General features: G+C 39.4%; 1 protein-coding gene across 3 annotated transcripts in view; it reads right to left on the bottom strand.

Annotated features, from left to right (window-relative positions):
- Positions 1 to 21427, bottom strand: part of MCM8 (minichromosome maintenance 8 homologous recombination repair factor) — a 47060-nt gene that overhangs the window by 11981 nt on the left and 13652 nt on the right. For all 3 annotated transcript variants that reach the window (XM_059133911.1, XM_059133912.1, XM_059133913.1), the window contains 8 exons: positions 13797 to 13948; positions 13150 to 13345; positions 10881 to 10911; positions 10203 to 10343; positions 7202 to 7343; positions 3505 to 3700; positions 515 to 734; positions 30 to 239 (listed from right to left, as the gene is read on the bottom strand). In XM_059133911.1, coding sequence (XP_058989894.1) covers positions 30 to 239; positions 515 to 734; positions 3505 to 3700; positions 7202 to 7343; positions 10203 to 10343; positions 10881 to 10911; positions 13150 to 13345; positions 13797 to 13948 — 1288 coding nt within the window. The remainder of the gene's footprint in view (positions 1 to 29; positions 240 to 514; positions 735 to 3504; positions 3701 to 7201; positions 7344 to 10202; positions 10344 to 10880; positions 10912 to 13149; positions 13346 to 13796; positions 13949 to 21427) is intronic.

Genomic DNA, 21427 nt, shown 5'->3' with positions numbered 1-21427 from the left:
AAAAAAAAAAAAAAGGCATGAACTTAAACCTCTGTTAGACGAATCAGAGATTCCAGCTGCCTAGTGGTGATGGGTGAGCTATTTAACCGCTGGCTCTGTTTCCGAAGCTCAAGGTAAAAATCCTGAAGAATCTGAGCAGCTTCTGTGGATAGCCTTGGATAGACATACTGCCGAGCATAACCAATGTACTTTCTCAATAGCTGGTGGGGAATTAGATCTATTGTTTCTCCAGGAACTACCTAAAACATGATAAAAAGGCCCAACATTACAACGATAGCAAATAAAATCTTTCTGTTAAAATAACTTGTTTAGATACATAAAAAAATTCTAAAGGACTTTTCAAATAAGACAAACACTGTAGTTCTAGCTCTGAGTCTAGCTGGCTTAGATTATTTCAATTAAAGTTTACATGAACCCTACTATTGCAATATAAAAGGTTTCAGTATGAAAGCAACATACCAAACTCTGACATTCAAATACAACCAATCTGAATGATTAAGAAACAGAAGCTTACCTTTAATCTTTCTGATAAGGGCTTATCAGACACCACTTCAAGTACAGAAGTGTTTGAATCCTGACTGTTTATGCGAGCTACGGTGGCACTGCTAACAGTTCTCTGCTTTCCAGCCCTTATTGCAATCACATGTTCAGAGAGTAAGTGATCATGATCCTCATTTGGGGTATCTAACAGGATAAAGACCAAATCAAATCGGGACAGTAGGGCGCTCCCCATTCTAAGAGGTATAAAGAAAAGAAGAAATTGATTAGAATCAAAGCAAATAGAAAATGGTTTACTATTTAAGTTGTTTACTTGTTTACTATTCAAGTTCCATGTCAATAGAACTTTTAAAAAATGAAGTTTAGGTTGAAGAAACAAGCAATAGCTTTTGGACTCGATAACACGCACCAACTCTGAAGAGACACCAGGCCACACACCCTTCAACATGTAAACAAGCCATATATGTACCTACTTTTCATAAGTTGAGGTAAGGTCCCTTCTCAATCTCTGTTTTTTTAAAAAATTTATTTATTTGTGTGTCTGTCTGAGAGAGAGAAAGCACAAGCTACAGGCAGAGGGGGAAGCAAGCTCCCCACTGAGCAAGGAGCCCAATGTGGGGCCCAATCCCAGGACTCCAGGATGATGACCTGAGCTGATGGCAGATGCTTAACCGACTGAGCCACCCAGGTATCCCACAATCTCTGTTTTCCATATTACTACCTAATGGTGAGCTTCACAATGACTTTGAATTCTAAGATACCTGGTATATCATTCACCAGAGGTTTTCTAGTTGTACTTTTGTACTTTTTCTCTGACCAAGAGAGTCTCTCAATGCATCCATGATCACTTAGAAAAAAAAGCCCACTTTTTCTTAGAAGTCATTATAATCAGGACACCTGGGTGCCACCTCGATTTCAGCTCAGGTCGTGATTTCAGGCTGTGAGATCAAGCCCCACATCAGGCTCCATGGGCATGGAACCTGCTTAATATTCTCTCTCTCCTCCCCTCACTTAAAAAAACACCAAGCCATTATAATCATTATAATAAAAATGCTGTGTTCTGTCTAGTCATCTTGTCATCTTCCCTGATACCACCAATAGATAATCCTTCTATTTGAGACAAGAAAACTAAAATCCAGAGTGATTAAAGAATTGGCAAGGCCCTAAAGCAGGTTTGGATACCTCTAAAAACCAGAATCCAAGTCCTTGTTCAACAGGATCTTTCTGATTTTTCCAATATAGCAGTTTTTCATTTTATCAAGAAAAACCAACAGATGGACTTTTTTGGTGGGGTGGTATAGCTTTTCCAAGTACAACTGTACATTTTGCTATGTATCATTTCTATAGTAAAGGTATGTATTATCATCAAACATTAGGCATTAGGAAATCTGTTTTTTTCCCTCTAGAATTTAAACTTCCATTTTTTTGGTCTTTTTTCCTTTTTTTAAATTAACATAGAATGTATTATTTGTTTCAGGGGTACAAGTCTATGATTCATCAATCTTACACAATACACAGTGCTCACCACAACACGTACCCTCCCCAGTGTCTATCACCATGCCACCCCATCCCCTCCCCTAACCCCCTCCCCTCCAGCAGCCCCCACTTTGTTTCCTGAGATTAAGAGTCTCTTATGGTTTGTCTGCTCTCTGGTTTCATCTTCATTTTTTCCTCTCCTCCCCTATGATCCTCTGCATTGTTTCTCAAATTCCACGTATCGGTGAGATCATATGATAGTTGTCTTTCTCTGACTGACTTATTTCACTTAGCAATAATACCCTCTAGTTCTATCCATGTCGTTGCAAATGGTAAGATTTCATTTTTGATGGCTGCATAATACTCCACTATATGTAGCTATACCACATCTTCTTTATCCATCATCTGTCAAAGCTTCCAGTTTTTCACATGAGGTATCCTTTTGTCCTTTTTCTCACTTCTGCATCATTTCAATCTATTTCCCCCTTCCTATACTTTTTGTCCAACGTACACAGAAGAAATTAGAAGAGAAAGCATATACAAACGTTGTTTTTGGAAGTGGGATCATACCCATTTATAAGAATATAATGTGTTTTTTTTAAGATTTTATTTATTTGAGAGACACAGAGAGAGAGCATACATACACAAACAGGGAATGCTCAGAGGAAGAGGAAGAAGCAGGCTCTCTGCTGAGCAGGGAGCCTGACACGGGGCTCCATCCCAGGACCCTGGCATGACCTGAGCTGAAGACATGCTTAACTGACTGAGCCCCCCAGGTGCCCCTATAATGTGCTCTTTTAACAGTAAAGCACAGAGCTATCAGCACATACAGAGCTACTTAAGCGTTTTTGTAAATGTTACTTTCCACCATACAGCCTTGCCATAGTTTAACCACTTCCTTTTCAAAGGGCATTTTAAGTTGTTTCCGATTTTGGGTTGTGATAATGCCATCATACCCCACCTGTAAATATATCTCTGTACACTTGCATGGCTATTTCTGTGAGTATTTTTCCTAAAAGTAGAACTGACTAAAACAAAGTGAATGTACATTTAAAATACTGATAAACGGGGTACCTAGGTGGCTCATTTGGTTAAGTGTCCAACTCTTGATTTTTGGCTCAGGTCATGATCTCAGGGTTGTGAAATCAAGCCCTTGGTCAGGCTCTGCACTGGGCATGGAGCCTGCTTGAGCTCTCTCTCCTCCTCCCTCTGCACCCCCTACCACTTGCTCATGCTTGCTCTCTCAAGAGAAATAGTGATAAACATGCCAGTTGTCCTTCCGTATGCTAACTTGAATATGTGAGAACCCATTTCTCCAATCCTTTGTCAATGATTATAAATATTTGAAATGTCTGACAATCTAAGAGCTATCAATGGTATTTCATTGTTTTAATTTGTGGTCCTCAAACAGTACATTTACTGGAAGGTTCCATTTCTGTGAACGATTATGTCTTCTGTTATCTTTTTCTTATTGATTTATAAGGATTCACTATATTAAAGATATAAATATAAATACCTGAAGAGACTTACTTTAAATTCTCAGAAACTGTTCGGGCTTTATTGTAGTGTCCTCCAACTGGATTTGCAGCAGCAATGATGGATGTTCTTGCAGGGAGGCTACAAACCATGCCAGCCTTAGCAAGACTAATACGTTGCTGTTCCATAGCTTCTAACAAGGCTTGATGTTGATTCCCCATCTTATCAAATTCATCTATCCCACAAATACCTATAATCACAGTAAAATAATACAGACAAAAGCTTTCTTTGGTCAAGCTCCAAATCTTACAGGATGGAAACTGTTTCATAATAAAGTATTGAATTGTTTCCAGCAGTTAAAATTATGAACTGTCAAGGGTGCCTGGGTGGCTCAGTCATTAAGTAACTGCCTTCAGTTCATATCATGATCCCAGGGTCCTGAGATCCAGCCCTGCATCAGGCTCCCTGTTCTGTGGGAAGTCTGCTTCTCCCACTCCCACTGCTTGTGTTCCCTCTCTGGCTGTTTCTCTCTGTCATATAAATAAATAAATAAATAAAATCTTTTAAAAAAAAATTATGAACTGTCATACACTTAAGAATTTGTGCCTGTTTTACAGCAAACAAAACACTCCTCTTAACTAACTTTTATTCAGTATTTTCTCATTCAGCATTTTCCATAGGCAAGTGTTGTGAGGGCTATAAATATGAAGATATGAGAGTGACCCTCAAAAAGTTCAAAAACTCCAAAGAACAAATAATCCAATCAAGAAATGGGCAGAGGACATGAACAGACATTTCTGCAAAGAAGACATCCAGATGGCCAACAGACACATGAAAAAGTGCTCCATATCACTCGGCATCAGGGAAATACAAATCAAAACCACAATGAGATATCACCTCACACCAGTCAGAATGGCTAAAATTAACAAGTCAGGAAATGACAGATGCTGGCGAGGATGTGGAGAAAGGGGAACCCTCCTACACTGTTGGTGGGAATGCTAGCTGGTGCAATCTCTCTGGAAAACAACATGGAGGTTCCTCAAAATGTTGAAAATAAAACTACCCTACGACCCAGCAATAGCACTACTGGGTATTTACCCTAAAGATACAAACATAGTGATGCGAAGGGGCACGTGCACCCGAATGTTTATAGCAGCAATGTCCACAATAGCCAAACTATGGAAAAAACCTAGATGTCCATCAACAGATGAATGGATCAAGAAGATGTGGTATATATACACAATGGAATACTATGCAGCATCAAAAGAAATGAAATCTTGCCATTTGCGACAACGTGGATGGAATTAGAGTGTATCATGCTTAGCGAAATAAGTCAAGCGGAGAAAGACAACTATCATATGATCTCCCTGATATGAGGAAGTGGTGATGCAACATGGGGGCTTAAGTGGGTAGGAGAAGAATCAATGAAACAAGATGGGATTGGGAGGGAGACAAACCATAAGTGACTCTTAATCTCACAAAACAAACTGAGGGTTGCTGGGGGGAGGGGGGTTGGGAGAAGGGGGGTAGGATTATGGATATTGGGGAGGTATGTGCTTTGGTGAGTGCTGTGAAGTGTGTAAACCGGGCAATTCACAGACCTGTACCCCTGGGGATAAAAATATATTATATGTTTATAAAAAATAAAAAAAAAAGCTCAAAGACTTACATTCAAACAGGTGAGATAAGATACAGTTATATTCAAAAGATAGTATTATTTCAAGAACTGCAAGACATAGGCATAATTATGTAAGATCAGTTTTCTGGGTAAGGAGAGGACATTTGAGCAAAAACTTCAAGGTAGAAAGGGACCAGGCCTTGCAGACCCATCTGGGGTAAAGAAAGCATGAATACAAAGGCCTAAAGTAGGAATGTGATATCCCTGGAGTGCTGTTGTGTTCCAGGCATAGCCAGAAGGCTATGTAGTTGGAGAATAAGAGGGGAGAAGCAGATGATGAGGCAAAAGAGGTGATTTGAAGGCCAGAATGTGAATAGCCCTGGACCACTGTCAAGCCTTGAGCTTTCACTCTGAGTGAGACAGGAAGCCACTGGAAGGTTCTGAGCAGAAGAATAAACTCGATCTTTTTTTTTTTTTTTAAGATTTTATTTATTTGACAGACAAAGATCATAAGTAGGCAGAAAGGCAGGCAGAGAGAGAGAGAGGAAGGGAAGCAGGCTCCCTGCCGAGCAGAGAGCCTGATCCGGGTCTCAATCCCAGGACCGTGTAATCATGACCTGAGCTGAAGGCAGAGGTTTTAACCCACTAAGCCACCCAGGCGCCCCTTGATCTGAGTTTTAATGGGATAGCTCTGCCTTGTTAAGAACAACAGGAAGGGCAAGGGTGGTCACAGGCACTATAAGATTGCACTACTAATTCATGTAAGAGATGACAGCAGCCATGGAGACGAGGCTGGATAGTGGACATATACAGAAGATAGAGCCCACAGTATTTGTTGATAGACTGGATATGGGGTATGAGCAAAAATCAAGGATGAATGCACATTTTCTGATTTGAGCAAACAGAAGGATGGAATTATCACTGACTGAGATGAGAAAGCCTGTAAGAAGAATCAATTTGAAGGGGAACATTAGGATTTCAGCTTAAGACACGTTAAGTTTGAAGAAGAGATATAAATTTGGAAATTTTCAGCAAATAGCTAGGCAAAGCCATGAGACTAGATAAGATCAAGAAGGTAAACACAGACTAAGAAAATAAAGGCACAAGAAAGAGGCATCTGGAGGTGCCAACCAGTTAAGGCTGGGGAGATAAAAAACAAGACTGAGAAGGAACAGTCAATGAAATGAGAAGAAAACCAGAAGAGTATAATGTCCTGGAAACCAAGGAGGTAAAGTATCAATGTGGGGGGGGGGGGTGGCAGGCAGGTGTGGGTGCTGAGAGGATTCAGAAATGTGGAGGTCATTGAAAAGCAAAGGAATGAAAGACCTTGACTGGAATCTGTGCACTGCCTGACACATGCAAGGGAACATGCTTTTCAGTAGGGTTAGAGCATCACCAAGAGAAACTTGGGTAACAAAGCTCAATTCTTATTGAGCCCTCTAAGTGGATTTCTTATAAACTAGCAGTCATATCCTGAAAAACATCCAATGAAATGGGCTAAAAATATAGCAAAACCTCTAATTATAAAGTAATAGCTCTAAATTCTTATTTTAAGTCTTGTCTGTGAGTAAAAGGGTAACATTCACCTTATCCTTGAACTATCATAATCCAGATGATATGCTGGGCTAAGTAATAGTCAGGCACTCAGCAAATATTGACTATGCACCTATGTATTGGGCAATGTGAATATGGCAGTTAATAGGATGACGAAATCCCCCCGCTTAATGTAAAGTTTTAAAACAGGCTTTAAATAAATGATCACAAATGTGATGGTTGTTATGAAATGGGAAGTACAAGGAGCAATATATAATTGTGTCTGTTGCAGGATTCTGAAAATGAATGACAGTAAGTACCAGTTTCAATTCTGCAGTATAAACTGTATTTCCAGTTATTCTTTTCTGGTACTCATTCTCAACTCACTGGTTGATACAGTGCTATCCAAATGCCTCTTGAACAGAATGTAAAGAAATTAACTGGAAAGAGAAAGTCTTAAAAAAACAGCCCAAAGCTCCAGAACTACTAATTACTTAGATCTGGAATAATGCCTTTAAAACCCTTGGCTCAATTTAAAAATAGAAGCTGTAATATTAGGGAAATTAAATGTTGTCAACAGTGGAGAGTTTGGTCTCTTACCTTGATCGCCAAGTACAAGGGCACCAGCTTCCAAAGCAAAATCTCCAGAGGAACCATCTTTTGAAAGAGTTACAGTCAAGCCAGAGGTGGTTGTGGTATTACCACAAACATACACACCACGGGGAGCAACGTTGCATACTGCCTAGGGAAACAGAAGGTTTAAAAGAATCAGCCAGGGCTGTCTGGGTGGTGCAGTTGAACATTGGACTCTTGATTTTGGTTCAGGTCCTGATCTCAGGATTGTGAGATCAAGCCCTGCATTGGGCTGCACACTGGGCATGGCATCTGCTTGGGATTCTCTCTCTGTCTCCCTATGGCCCTCACCCACCGTGTGCTCTTTAATAAATAAATCCTTAAAAAAAATTAGAAAAAGAATCAGACAAAGTAAAAGGGAAAAACAGCTAATAGTGACTGCTCACAAATGTCAGTTATATGACAAGTACTCTTCTAACAGCTTTACTGTATAATCTTTACTACCACAGTTAATAGCAAGGTATTATTACATCCCCATCTTGTGACAGAAAACCAAGGCCTGCAGAGAGTAACTCACACTGCTATGAAGGTGTAAACCCAGGCAGCCTGCCTCTGATGTCTGTGGTCATATGAACACACACAGTTTCATTTTATGCTTCATTTTCAAGTTCAAATAGAAAATACATGAGAGCCAATTTTAATTTCAAAGGTTTCAATGCTTCTTTGTATAGCAGGTAATAAAATAGCTCAATAATGCTGACCTTGTGAGTAAACAAGCTATGGCAGGTCAGAAAAGTGGTTAAATAGCATAAGAACTAAAAGCCTGGACGTCCAAAGTCAGGAAGACTGTTTAAATCTTGGCTTTACTGTATACTGATTATGCTGCTCTCAGATCTCTCTGAGCCTCAGTTTATGTTTTATCACCTACATCCCTGAGGAATAAAAGTAAGATCATGTATATAAGGCACTTAATCTGGTACCTGACACACATATCCAATGAAAGGCAGTAAACAATTCGTAACTGTTAATGTTAACCTAATTTTTAAAAACTCTGGTTTAGCAGGGCTAGAACACTTACATACAACACACTCCACTGTCTACAACATTTAATTTCTATTAATATTACAGTTTCTATTTTTAAATTAAACTAAATGGCATTATCCCAGGTTTTAAAAAACATGAAAAAACTGCCAGTGTCATTCCTTGGTATTAAATTTTTTTCAGTACCATTAAATCTATTTTGAAACCATCATCTGCCAAGAACTATTTCTTAAATTAAAAAGGAGTATGAGAGGGGTATTTGGGTGGCTCAGTTGGTTGGGCTTCCGACTCTTGATTTTGGCTTGGGTCAAGATGCAGGATTGAGCTACATGTCAGGCTCTGCACTTGGACAGGAGTCTGCTTGGGATTCTCTCTTTCCCTCTGCCCGTCCCTGCTGTGCTAGCAGGTGCACTAGTTTGCTCTCCTCTCTCAAAATTTTTTTTTTAAGTCTCACTTATGTATTTGAGGGAGTGAGTAAGAGAGAGCATAAGCAGGGGAAGGGGCAGAGGGAGAAAAAGCAGCACACTTGCTGCTGAGCAGAGAGTCTGATACGGGGTTTGATCCTTGGACCCTGAGATCATGACCAGAGCCAAAGACAGACACTTAAGTGACTGAGCCAGCCACCCCTAAATAAGTAAAAAAATTTTTTTTTTTAAAAGATCTTATTTATTTGACAGAGAGAGTGAGAGAGAGCACAAGCAGGCAGAGCAGCAGAGAGAGAGGAAGAAACAGACTCTCCACTGAGCAGGTAGCCCGATGCAGGGCTCGATCCCAGAACCCTGGGATCAAGACTCAAGCTGAAGGACAGTGGGCTTATAAATGCAGTGGTGAAGTCAGAGCTGTTCTCAATACTGGCTGCCCAGTGCAATCACCTGTGGAAGATTATACACACACAGATATACTAGAACCCTAATCCAGAGGTTCTTAATTTAGTTGGACTAGGGCATGCCCTAGGATTTTCAGAGTTCCAAAGATGATTCTGATATGCAGTCAGAGTTCTCCTGAACAAAGATTCAGTAGCCACAGGACTACTTACAAAGAGATCCCTAGTCTGGTCACATTTTCCTTCCTTCCTTTTTTTTTTTTTTTTTTTTTTTAAGATTTTATTTATTTATTTGACAGAGACATAGCGAGAGAGGGAACACAGCAGAGGGAATGGGAGAAGGAGAAGCAAGCTCCCCATAGAACAGGGAGCCTGATGCAGGGCTCAATCCCAGGACCCTGGGATCATGACCCGAGCTGAAGGCAGACGCCTAATGACTGAGCCACCCAGGTGCCCCTCTGGTCACATTTTTCTACACTGGGGCTGGTCAGAAGGAATGGGACACATGGGCATTCTCAGAAAGGACATTATGACTGACTTACCAGGTGTCATTCCCAGGCAACCACAAGAATTCCAATAAGCAGAACCTACTAGGGCCATCATAAGCCCTGGTGGGAGACTGCTAAGCTCTGACTGGCAGAGGCAGAACATTCTTGGGCACCAACAAGAAGTTGGTCACAGAAGTTGCCTTACTTAAAACTCACAGAGAAGCAGTGGAGATGTACACAGATCTCTTATCTTTATCAGACGGTTCCTAAAGCTCAATACAGTGTTTATGTAGTTTGTGAAGAAAGAAGGCATGACCCTGTTTCCCTGCTCTTTACTTTCTGAAACTATTCTGTTCATAGGTGAAGCCGCAACAAAATAGACTAGCAAAGCTGATACCAAAAAAAAGGAATTAGAGAAATGGTTAACACTTCACAATAGCTGACATCTCAACAGACCACCATGTCTACACAGCCTGTATGACAGAAAGCGGACTCTATTTGAAAGGACAGCCAGAGAGAAGTGACACATTACCCACACAAACCCCAATTCACTTTTACCACCAGACTAACTCTATCCTCTGGAACACAGATATTAGAAGCTTTGAGAAAATCCACTTATTAATCAGTCATACATTTCATAAGGAATATATCAAATATTAGATGACTGATTTCCTACCTGTAGCATCTGACTCTTTCCCAAGCCTGGATCTCCAACAACAAGGACATGTGGATCTCCTCGAATCGGAATTCTGTTTTTGTCATCTGCATATTTTTGGCTTCCTCCGAAAAGTGCTAATGCCAAGCCTGCTTTAACAAGCTCAAGTGTGAAAAGGGGGTGTGGGGGGGGGGGGAGGAGAAAAACCTCAAAACTGAGACACAAAGATGAACAGCAAAAAAGGGATGCTTCTCCTTCCATATTTACATTTACTTGAGAATTTTTTAAAAAACATGATTGAACTTTACTTTTTTCCCTAAAGAAATTAACTTACAATACAAACTTCTATAAGGTAAATGATTAGAAAGCAAGAACTAGTAAGCACATAAAACCAAAGAAGTACCTTTAAAAGGCAGTGAGTAAAGACCTACCTTGCAAGGCATGAATCTACTCCACAAAACTGGGAAATTCTTGCTAGCTTCTGCTTTAACACTTAGTGCCCCAAGTCACTTTAAAGGTACCTCATTCCTATTAGCTCAAATTAGTAAGAAGCTTGTTCATACAATGAAGCTGTAGTTTGCTTTTCATATCATTCGCTTATCAAGAGCAATGACATATTGAAATACAAATAAATGGCTTATAAAAATTAACTCTTTTTTGCCAACTTTATATATTTTTGGGTAAAGATGAAATACTTACTTCATGACCAAAAATGACAGGGCAAAGTGAGCTGAAAAACAGAATACGACTTATAAATTCTTATTTATGCTTCATCAATCCATTAGAAGATCTGCTTTATAACTTGCTTCACTTGCTTTTATTTAGCATCAAAAAAGGGAAAAGGCAAACATAAAATTTAAATCCCTCAAACAACTCAAGACATTTTACTCTGACAGCTTCTCAAAATTCTGGTTAATTCATAAAGGGAAGAATGCTTTAAAAATTGTGGCTGTGTAAGGGAGACAATACTTGTAAAGCATTTTACTTTTTCGAAAGAGTGAGCAACAGCAGGGGAAGGGAGGGGCAGAGAAAATCTCAAGCAGGTTCCACACCCAACATGGGCTCAATCTCAGGACGCTGAGATTATGACCTGAGCCCAAATCAAGAGTCAGATGCCTAACCATTAGGCTACGCAGGTGCCCCTGTGCAAAGCATTTAAAAGTTCTACTGTGGATCTATCACCAGCCTTTAAAAGACCTCATAATCACAGTCTTCTACTTTAGGCACCATACATGGATTACCACCCCTTCTCACTCTCCCATTCCCTTACCAGTATTCCTGGGGATTACCTCCCAAATAAATGCTTACCCAAATTGTTGCTTCTGAAGAAACCTAAACTAAAACAACCTTCCACTGTCTTCTCCATTCTCCTTTCATGGTCCTCCACTTGCTAATCTAGTAAAGGTGGACAAACTTTTTCTTAAAAGGCCAGAACGATATCTTTTCAGTTTTACTGTCCGGGTCACAGCTACTTAACTTGTACGAAAGTAGTTACACATCGATGAATGGATGGCACTGTGTTCAAATAAAATTTTATTTATAAAACCAGGCAGACTGCCTAATTTGCCATGCCCTCCAAGATTAACAAATGGACAACCATGAAAATTCTAGTTTTAATGCTGAAATCCCAAATATAGAACTAAAGGGTAAAAACAACCTGTGGGAAAATCTTTCTAGTATGGCAGAAGGACCACTGCAAAGGTCTTTCTTATTCAAAATAGGTAAGAGGGACCAATCAAAGAGGTGTTTTGATCTTCAGCCAGGTAGCTCCTCCCCCTCACCACAATGTCCATGCTCCACAGATCACACCCTTACTCTAGGTCAGAGCACCCCTTCTCCCAGGGTATGTATGGATGGCTGTCTATTCAGAGAAGTCTCTGAGGGTTTAAGGACAAAGACCCCCTGAGGAACTCTATACTTTTCTCAGCTGACTAACATATTAAAGAAAGAAACGGTCAAATTCTCTTAGTGTCCTAAGCCCAAGTAAGGAAAACACAACGGGGTTATGTGTTCTAACACAACGCATTTCAAAACCTCAGTTCTTTACTACTGTTAGGTACATCTGTTTTTCAATCTCTCTTGTTTTCCTATTTCTTCAAAATCATCCAAAAAATTGTTTAAAAGCTTTTAAAGTAACAACATGCTGTGTTAACTGTGTTAAGTATGTTATAAAATCTCATGTAATCCTTGGAACAACCTTCTGAGGCAGGAATTATTTCTATTTTAAGATGAGAAAAATGAAGGAGGTAATAAGTAACATGTTTCCAACCACACTGGAAGTAAGTGCTTGAAGTGGGATTTTAATTTAGATTTAACTAAAATTAAAAAAAGAAAAAAAAAAAAGCTCTTAACCACTAAAGCAAAGGTTGCCTCAATTTGCATCTTTTTATAAAAGAATATTACGAATATTTACTGAATATAAGTGACTTCCATCTGAATCTCTTTCTTACTTTTTAAAAGTAAACAACCCCTTATGTACAGCTAACTGAAATGACTGGAGTTCAAAGTCCCATGACTTCTTCTGTTCAGTAACCAACTTCTAGTGTGAGACAGTAAATTTCCTTTATGGATTAAACACGGGGATCAACAAACTTTTCCCTAGAGGTACAGACAGTAAATATCTGTGAGCCATTCCCTGCTGCAACTACTCAGTTCTACTACTGCAGCTGGAAAGCAGCCAGGCACCTCATAAATGAATGATTATGGCTGTGTTCCAATAAGTTTATTTGTAGGAAGTGAAATTTGAATTATATATAATTCTGTGTGTCACAAAATTGTATTTTTTTCAATTATTAAAAAATGTAAAAACCATTCTTAGCTTATGGGCCATAAAAAAAATGGGCAGTGGGCTGGCTTTGACCTATGAACTGTAATTTGCAACCATTTTGACTAGTTTTTTTTACTTGTAGCCAAGAGCACCCCTATGGGGTACATAACATAACAAAACCTCAGATAATCTCATACATACTTGACAACGAGTTTAAACAGGTTTTCTTCAGCTTGAATCTCTTGGATGGCATAAAGGTCTTTAAGTGAGAACTCCATCAACACTCCATGCTTACACCCATCCTCAGAAGTCTTTGTTTTCTGTCCTTTGCTATTACTAACAGAATTTGCTTCAATGTACAACAGGAACATGCATTTGTCATTCTTATTTCGAGAACCTGTAAATTTCAAAGTATGAAATACAATAATTGGTATCTTCATTTTCTCTACAAAGAAACAGAATGAAAAAAAAAGGTACTCTAAGCTACAAATAAACCTTTATTTTATTTTATTTTATTTTTTTTTAAAGATTTTATTTATTTATTTGACAGAGATCACAAGTAGGCAGAGTAAGGCAGAGAGAGAGAGGAGGAAGCAGGCTCCCTGCTGAGCCGAGAGCCCGATGTGGGACTCGATCCAAGGATCCTGGGATCACGACCTGAGCCGAAGGCAGAGGCTTTAACCCACTGAGCCACTCAGGCGCCCCAAAACCTTTATTTTAAAGGAAAAGTTTCACCCATGTAAGAAATAAGGAATTCCCTGTATTAGTGGAGATTCAAAGGTATCTTCAAAAAAGATGCTGGCAAATTTTTAAGAAACAATCAAAATGAGAAAAGATTTATATAATACCTTCTTCAGCATTTGAGACTTTGACAACTCCAGTAATGGTCACTGTGTCTCCTGGAACACAGCTATCCACAAGATCGTGAACAAGTTCACACTCTATTGTTCGTGGAATCCGACCTGCTTCTCGCTGATCATCAGACATCAGCTCCTGGATTCTAAAAATTTAAACAATTTTCAATGAGTATAGATACTGACTTTAATTTTTTCAACATGTTATCTATTCACACCCACAAGGTACCAAGCTAGATAAAGAGCAGATTAGTTGGGGGGGGCGGGGAAGCTCAACGGTGTATCTAATATTACTTCAGCAGTTTCCTATTAAGGATGGCAGGATAAGCATATACACTTGCCTACCCTCTCTCAAAACGTCCACCAAAATGGCAGTTACTACATAGGTAAAGAGAAGTTTTAGGGTGTGCAGAGGTGTTACCAATAAACAAGACCTCCTGACATTTTAGAAAACAGCAAGTGGGAAAGTATAGATAAATAAAACAAAGTCCAAAATATACACAGGAAAAAGTTACAAGGATCTAAGAGAAGTGGGAGCCTCTAGGTTGGAGTTGGCAGGAATGGAGAGTAGGGAATTCTTGTTTCTTATATAGGTGAAACATCCTTTCAGTGGCTGGCTAAAAAGAAATAGGATAATCAACTGAAAGACAAGTAACAGAATAGCTGTTCAGAATTCTTTGGTAGGTGGGTAGGTAAGCAAAGAATGAGAGCATTCCAGCAAACCAGGCTTTCCTATTTAACAAAACCCAGAGCACTGTTCTAGAGTAATGGATTCATCTATTGTGAGGGGAGTAACAGCATCTAATGAGGGCATCACAGCTCCAGAACAAAGCCTCCTCATTCTGGCATCTGAGAAACCCAACTCTGATTCAAAAATATATTCACTGAGTAAAATTTGATAGTCAAAACTCCTAACTTCTTACCAGGAGGCATGCCTCATGAGGAAAAACTCCTACTTATAATATAGCAAAAGAAATCTAGCCTACTTAACCCCCCAAATTTCTCATTGCTCATCAGATATTTCAGGATGAAAGGGCAATAATTCAGGGAAAAGAAGAACATTAGAAACAAATGAAAAGCTGCCTAAGAGTTTCTGAGAAAATCTACCATTATAAAACAATAAGTGGCTATAAAAAGGGAACTATGAGAAAACAAGTGTGAGATCAGGAAAATTAAAAATATGTATATTGGGTTCCTGGGTGGCTCAATGGATTAAAGCCTCTGCCTTCGGCTCAGGTCATGGTCCCAGGGTCCTGGGATCAAGCCCCACATCGGGCTCTCTGCTTAGCGGGGAGCCTGCTTCCTCCTCTCTCTGACTGCCTCTCTGCCTTCTTGTGATCTGTGTCTGTCAAATAAATAAACAAAACCTTTAAAAAATATTTGTATATAAAAATCAAATATTTATAGGAAACAAACAAAAAAGCCAAAGAAATCTAGAAAATGGCACAGAGAAAGCAAAGGGTAAAAAAAGTTTAAAAGACAGATGAAAAGTTCAATCAATATATCTGATAGGAAGCTCAAAGACAGAAAACAGATGTTCTAGAGTCCAAGACAACTCCAGAAGAACTGATCACTGTCCAGCAGGATGAAGACTCTCATTACTTCAGAACACCACAGACAGAAATCTGATTTCAAAAGGTGGGAAAAGCACTAAACAACACAGTCCAAATATGAAGCACACTAAAATAAGGAAGAATGCAAGAGAGTAGAAAGAGAACTTCCTTTGATTTTGACACATGGATCATTTCTTTTAAGGGAAAAAACAAAACAACACAATAACATAAATTACATTTCCTTTTCTTGGCATTTGACCGCCTTCCTTGTTTCTTTGTTAAACAAAGATGATCATAAAAATATAAATGCTCTTCTTTTTGTTAGATATGACCTATAGATTAAACAAGGAAGACAGTTATGATTGGAATAGAGAAGTAAACCTTGACAATGTAAAATTAACATCATGCTGAAAGAAGTCTAGCAGTAGAAGGGGGAGTAGTAAAGGCACGTGCATTACCTCTAATATCCTTGGTTCAGAGAGTGAGTGAGTAAAGAGAGGGAAGCCATGAAAAGATGTCACCTAAAGTTATGTATAACACAATAAGCAGTTGTGGGAACTGTGGTCTACTACACTGATTTTTGAAAAATATTTACAGGCATTACCTTAAAACTTTTTTTTTTTTTTTGCCACACTCACATTCCAATTTAATTATATAGCAATTATATAGCATGAGGTCAGGGGCTTAGGGCCTCTCCACCTTTTCACCAACTGAATTAGCATCTCCCCCAGCAAGTGCCGCTTGGCCCCTAACCCCTGGGGATGGCCACCTGGAGTCCATCTGCTGAAACCAGTGGCACATGTATTTTCTCATTCCACAGAGCCATCCTGATGGCTTCCACAGGACTTCATAAAATCTTCTGGGTCAATGGATTTTTGTTGGCATATGATGGGAACCAACGCTTTAAACCAACCATGGCTTTGAAAGCCCAATAGTTACCAGTCCGGCATTTGTGATCTGTTCCCAACCCCCCCCCCTTTTTTTTAAATTTTAATTCCAGAATAACATACATTGTCATATTAGTTTCAGGTGTACAACATAGTGATGCAACCATTCCATACGTGACTCAGTGCTCATCTCGATGAGTCCTATTTCACCCATCCCATTCACCTCCCCTCTGGTAACCATCTGTTTGTTCCCTATAGTTAGGACTTTTTTTTGGTTTGTCTCTTTTTCTCTTTGATCATTTGTTTTGTTTCTTAAATTCCACATATGAGTGAAATCATATGGTATTTGTCTTTCCCTGACTGACTTATTTCACTTAGCATTATACTCTCTCAATCCTCCATGTTATTGCAAAAATCACATTCATTTTTATGGCTGAGTAACATTCCATTATATTTATACACACACACAGACACCACATCTTTATCCATTCATCTATCAATGGACACAGGCCACTACCAATTATTTTCAATTCTCTAACTTACTTCATAATGGCAGTGAGCTGAATTATAACTCCCAAAAGGTATGTCTGGAAAGTTTCTGTTCAACAATCAACTGATAGCCTTATGAGGTTTCCCTCTGTATGTAAATGTTTTCGTTCTTTTCTCTCACAGCTTTTAAAACTCTCTTTATCACTTTTTTTTTTTTTAACCATTTTAACTACTGTGTCTTGGACCTCCTTAATTTGATTTTTTTTAGTTCATTCTGTGCTTCCTATTTCTTTCCTTTCCCAGATTTGGTAAGTGTTGGGTTCCTATTTCTTTAAGTAATTTTCTGACCCCTTTATCTCTCTTCTTCTTCTGGGATCCCTATAGTAAATGTTACTATGCTTGATGGTGTAACTGAATTCCGTAAGTCTATTCTCATTTTTTATTATTTTTCCTCTCTACTGTTCAGCATGCTTTTCATTACTGTCCTCCGACCTGTTCTGCTAGTCTACTATTTATTCCCACTAGTGTATTTTTAATTTCAGTTATTGAATTTTTCATCTCTGATTTACTCTTTTCTATGTTTTCTCTTTGCTGAGGGTCTCACTGAGATCCTCCACCCTTTTCTCTAGTACAAGTATCTTTATGACCATTACTTTAAACTCTCTATCAGGCATATTTATCTCCATTTCATTTAGGTCTCTTGCTGTGATTTTCTCCTGTTTTTTCACTTGGGACATAGTCCTCTGCTTCCTTATTTTGACTGACTCTGCTTCTGCGTTAGAAAAATCAGCTATGTCTCCCACTCTTGAAAGTAGTGGCTTTACGAAGAAGGGGTCCTGTAATGCCCTGCAGTGCAATGGCTCCTGTTCTTAAGAACATGGCCCTTCAGGGGTATGTGTGTGTTCCATGTGCCCTATTATGGCTGAGACACATTTTATCTTCAGTCCAGCAGTCTATAATGGTTCTCTTTTGCCTCTTGTGGGCAGGGTTTGGTCCCTGTGTTGTTAGTGGGCCAGCCTGAGCCACCCCAGGCTTGAGTTGACTGAGGCCAGGTGTTTGCCAGAGCTGCAGGAACACCAAACTGCAGGGTGCTCTCCCTGTATTATCCCCTGAGAAGCTTCTCTTGGTGGGCAGGGCCTACAGTCAGACCAGATGTCTGTTCCAGCCCACTGCTGGGGACACAGCTGGATTGGTATGAATGGTTATCTTCCCCTCTCCCCGGGGAAGGAGTCACTTTGGAGTGCTACTGGCCCTTGTCAGGGCTGCTTGCTCACTGCCACACTGTGGTGCCACTCTGGATGCTCTCCTGCAGGTGAGTGCAGGGAGTTATGTGCACAGTGCCAGCAAGGTCCACACCAGCTGGCTGCACGAGGGGAGCTGTAGTCACTGGGAAAACTCCTGCTCTACTTGGAGGGGCTGAGTCCACATAAAAGTATAGGGGTGGAGTGTGCCATTAGCAAGCTAGGTGGAAGGTGGAGAGTACTGCACTGTCCTGGTTCCCATAGGTGTCTCTGTATCTAGGCTGGGGATCGGGGAGGGGAGACAGCACCCACCAGCTCTTTTGTTCTTCGATAAGTCTCCCAAATGCGCCTGCCCCTCCAGTACATGCTCGGAGATTAGTAAACAAATCTCCCTCCTGTATAACAAGGAACTTTTTTTTGAAGCTCCTTTTCGTCTATGTTTTTTTTCAATAATTTAAAAAAATTTTTATTTTTTTAAATTAACATATAATGTATTATTAGCCCCAGGGATAACCAGGAATTTTTTAAACTGCTACTTCTATGCTGCATCTTAGCAGGGCTGTTTGTTGTGCTGTCTGTTTAAAGGCAGGGACTCCGCTTCCTCTCACCATACAGCTCTCTCAGAGCTGAGCCACTGATTTTTAAAGTTCAGGTGTTAAGCCCAGCTGATTGTAAGAACTCACAAAATGAAGCCCCTCTGGTTTTCAAAACCAAAGGTTATGGGTGTTTGCCTTCCCCATGCAATTTCCCTGTACCTGGATGCCTGCTGTGGAGGTCTGCTTCTCTCCCCTCCCTACAACTGCTGCTGAGTCTCTCCCCCACAGGAGACTCCTGACCATCTCTTCACCCTTTCTACCCTCTTGTGTGCTCTTCTCTATATTTAGCTGTGGAGAGTCTCTTCTGCCAGTCTTCAGGTTGCTTTTGGGGTTATTTACACTGATGTTGGTGTTACCTACTTGTATCCATGAGACCAAGTGAGCTTAGGATCCTCCTACTCTGCCATCTTCCCCAGAGGTCTTTAAAACTTCTTTAAATAATGAATGTAAGTAAAAACCCTGAATGTTCAAATAACAACTTTGGAATACATTCATTATATGTCTGTATTATCCTTCCAATTTAGACTCTTCTTACTAAAACAGATAAACAGAAAGAAAAATTAACAATTACTCTAATCTCATTTCCGAGAGTATCTTCTCAACATATTTTTTTATTTCTTGCCAGTTTTATCACTAAAAACACTGTACACGTTTTTAATGTCATTTCAAAATATTCTCCTGCAACATCATATTTAATAGCTACACAATACTCTTGTACCATCCTACTTAAAACACCTTCTTCAGATGCTTAGGCTGTTCCCTATTTAAACACACACACACACACACACACACACACACTGAAAACATATACTTTCAGCAACTATTTCTTCACATACTGTGACTGTTTTCACCAGGTAAACCTTTAGAACTGGGACTGCTTCAAATGCAAAGTTTCACTTTGATGCATTCAAATATTTCAATGCACTAGCTGAGAAACAATAATTCTTTATGACCATTCCAAACTAAGCCTCAGAAAAAAAAGAAATTGAATTTACTTTAAGTGCAGGAAGACCTTTCACCTAGGGTACGTAGTCATTTTATATATCTATACATTAGTAGAATAAAACCATAATGTAAGCTAATACTGTACTAACAAAGTGTTACTATAACTCAATCAAAATGAACTTTAGCAATACTTTACACTTAAAGATTCAAGAAAAGGGGTGCCTGGATGGGTCAGTTGGTTAGGCATCTGCTCTCAACTCAGGCAATGATCCCGGAGACCCAGTATTGAGCCCAGCATCGGGCTCCCCACTCAGCGGGAAATACGCTTCTCCCTCTGCTAATGCTCTCTCTCAAATAAATAAATAAATAAAATATTTTAAAAAGAAAATGATTTAAAGATTCCAGAAAAGGATTTAAATAGCCTCCATTTTTCTTTAAAGTTTATTTTACAAGGTGGGGAGAGACCAAGGGAACTAGGAGAGAGAGAATCTCTAACAGACTTCCCAGTGAGTGTGGAACCTGACTCAGGGCTCATTCTCATGACCCTGAGATCATGACCTGAGCCCAAACCAGCTTAACCAACTGTGCCATTATGCACCCCTACATGGCCTCCCTTTCTAAATCTGATCTAATATCAAGAGATCATTCAAATCCAATTAAAATACTTAAGCCTATTTTCTTGTCTGCTATTTTTACCAAAAAGCAACAAGATTTTGTTCAAATAAATGAATTACCATGGACCTTCTATGCACCTATCCTATTGTGAGCCACAGCTCCTTTGAGGCCCTCATCACTCCCTTCAGTGGTGAAAGCCCTACAGTCTTTGCAGACCCCTGTGAACTAAAAGGGCACAAATCACGCTCAAGAATCTTAAACGTAGCCCTAAAAAAGAATGAAATCTTTCCATTTGCAACAACATGGATGGAGCTATCTGGTATAATGCTAAGTGAGATAAGTCATTCAGAGAAAGACAAATACCATACGATTTCACTCAAATGTGGAATTTTAGAAACAAAACAAACAAAGGAAAAAAAAAAAGAGAAACAAACCAAGAAACAGACTTTTAAATACAGAGACAAACTCTTGATTACCAGAGGGGACATGGGTGGGAGATGGGTGAAACAGGTGAAGAGGATTAAGAATACACTTACTGTGATGAGCACTGAGCATCACTATAATCGTACATCTGAAACTAAATATAACTGTTATCTACGCTGGAACTAAAACTTTTAAAAATAAAATGTAAAAAAAATTCTCAAACATTTCTTCTTTTATAAAATGGAGAATTTGTGAAGATCTCAGCATACTGTAGAATTACATATGTTGGTGTTAGTTTTTACAGAACAGAAAGAGGTGAAGGGAGGTAGGACGGGGCTTTATAGCAATCCATCTCACTTTTTCTGTAGGTTCTTAGTATTTTTAAGACCATCACCTGTTAAAACAAACAAACAAACAAACAAACAAACAAAAAACCATCACCTGTTTTAGCTAGGTTTCTTGGTAGCACTCGGACTTCAAAACTACCTATTATCAGGGTGCCTGAGTGGCTCAGTGGGTTAAAGCCTCTGCCTTCAGCTCAGGTCACGATCCCAGGAATCTGGGATCGAGCCGCACATTGGGCTCTCTGCTCAGCAGGAAGCCTGCTTCCCTTCCTCTCTGTCTCTCTGCCTGCCTTTCTGCCTACTTGTAATCTGTCTCTCTGTCAAATAAATAAATAAAATCTTAAAAACAAAACCAAAAACTACCCATTATTTCATATTCAGGGATGAGTTATGGGACTATAGCCAGATAAAATGGAATAAATTATTGGGTTAAAAATAGACACACACACATCTATATGATCTGCAAAAAATAGCTTAAAAAACCCAAACCTATAGTAAAATGCCTCACATAGTGAGAACATGAAATAAAACA

Source organism: Mustela lutreola, chromosome 9 (assembly GCF_030435805.1).
Source record: "Mustela lutreola isolate mMusLut2 chromosome 9, mMusLut2.pri, whole genome shotgun sequence".
Taxonomy (NCBI): domain Eukaryota; kingdom Metazoa; phylum Chordata; class Mammalia; order Carnivora; family Mustelidae; genus Mustela; species Mustela lutreola.
Note: the sequence above shows the minus strand (reverse complement) of the source record. Positions and strands in the feature narration are given on the sequence as shown.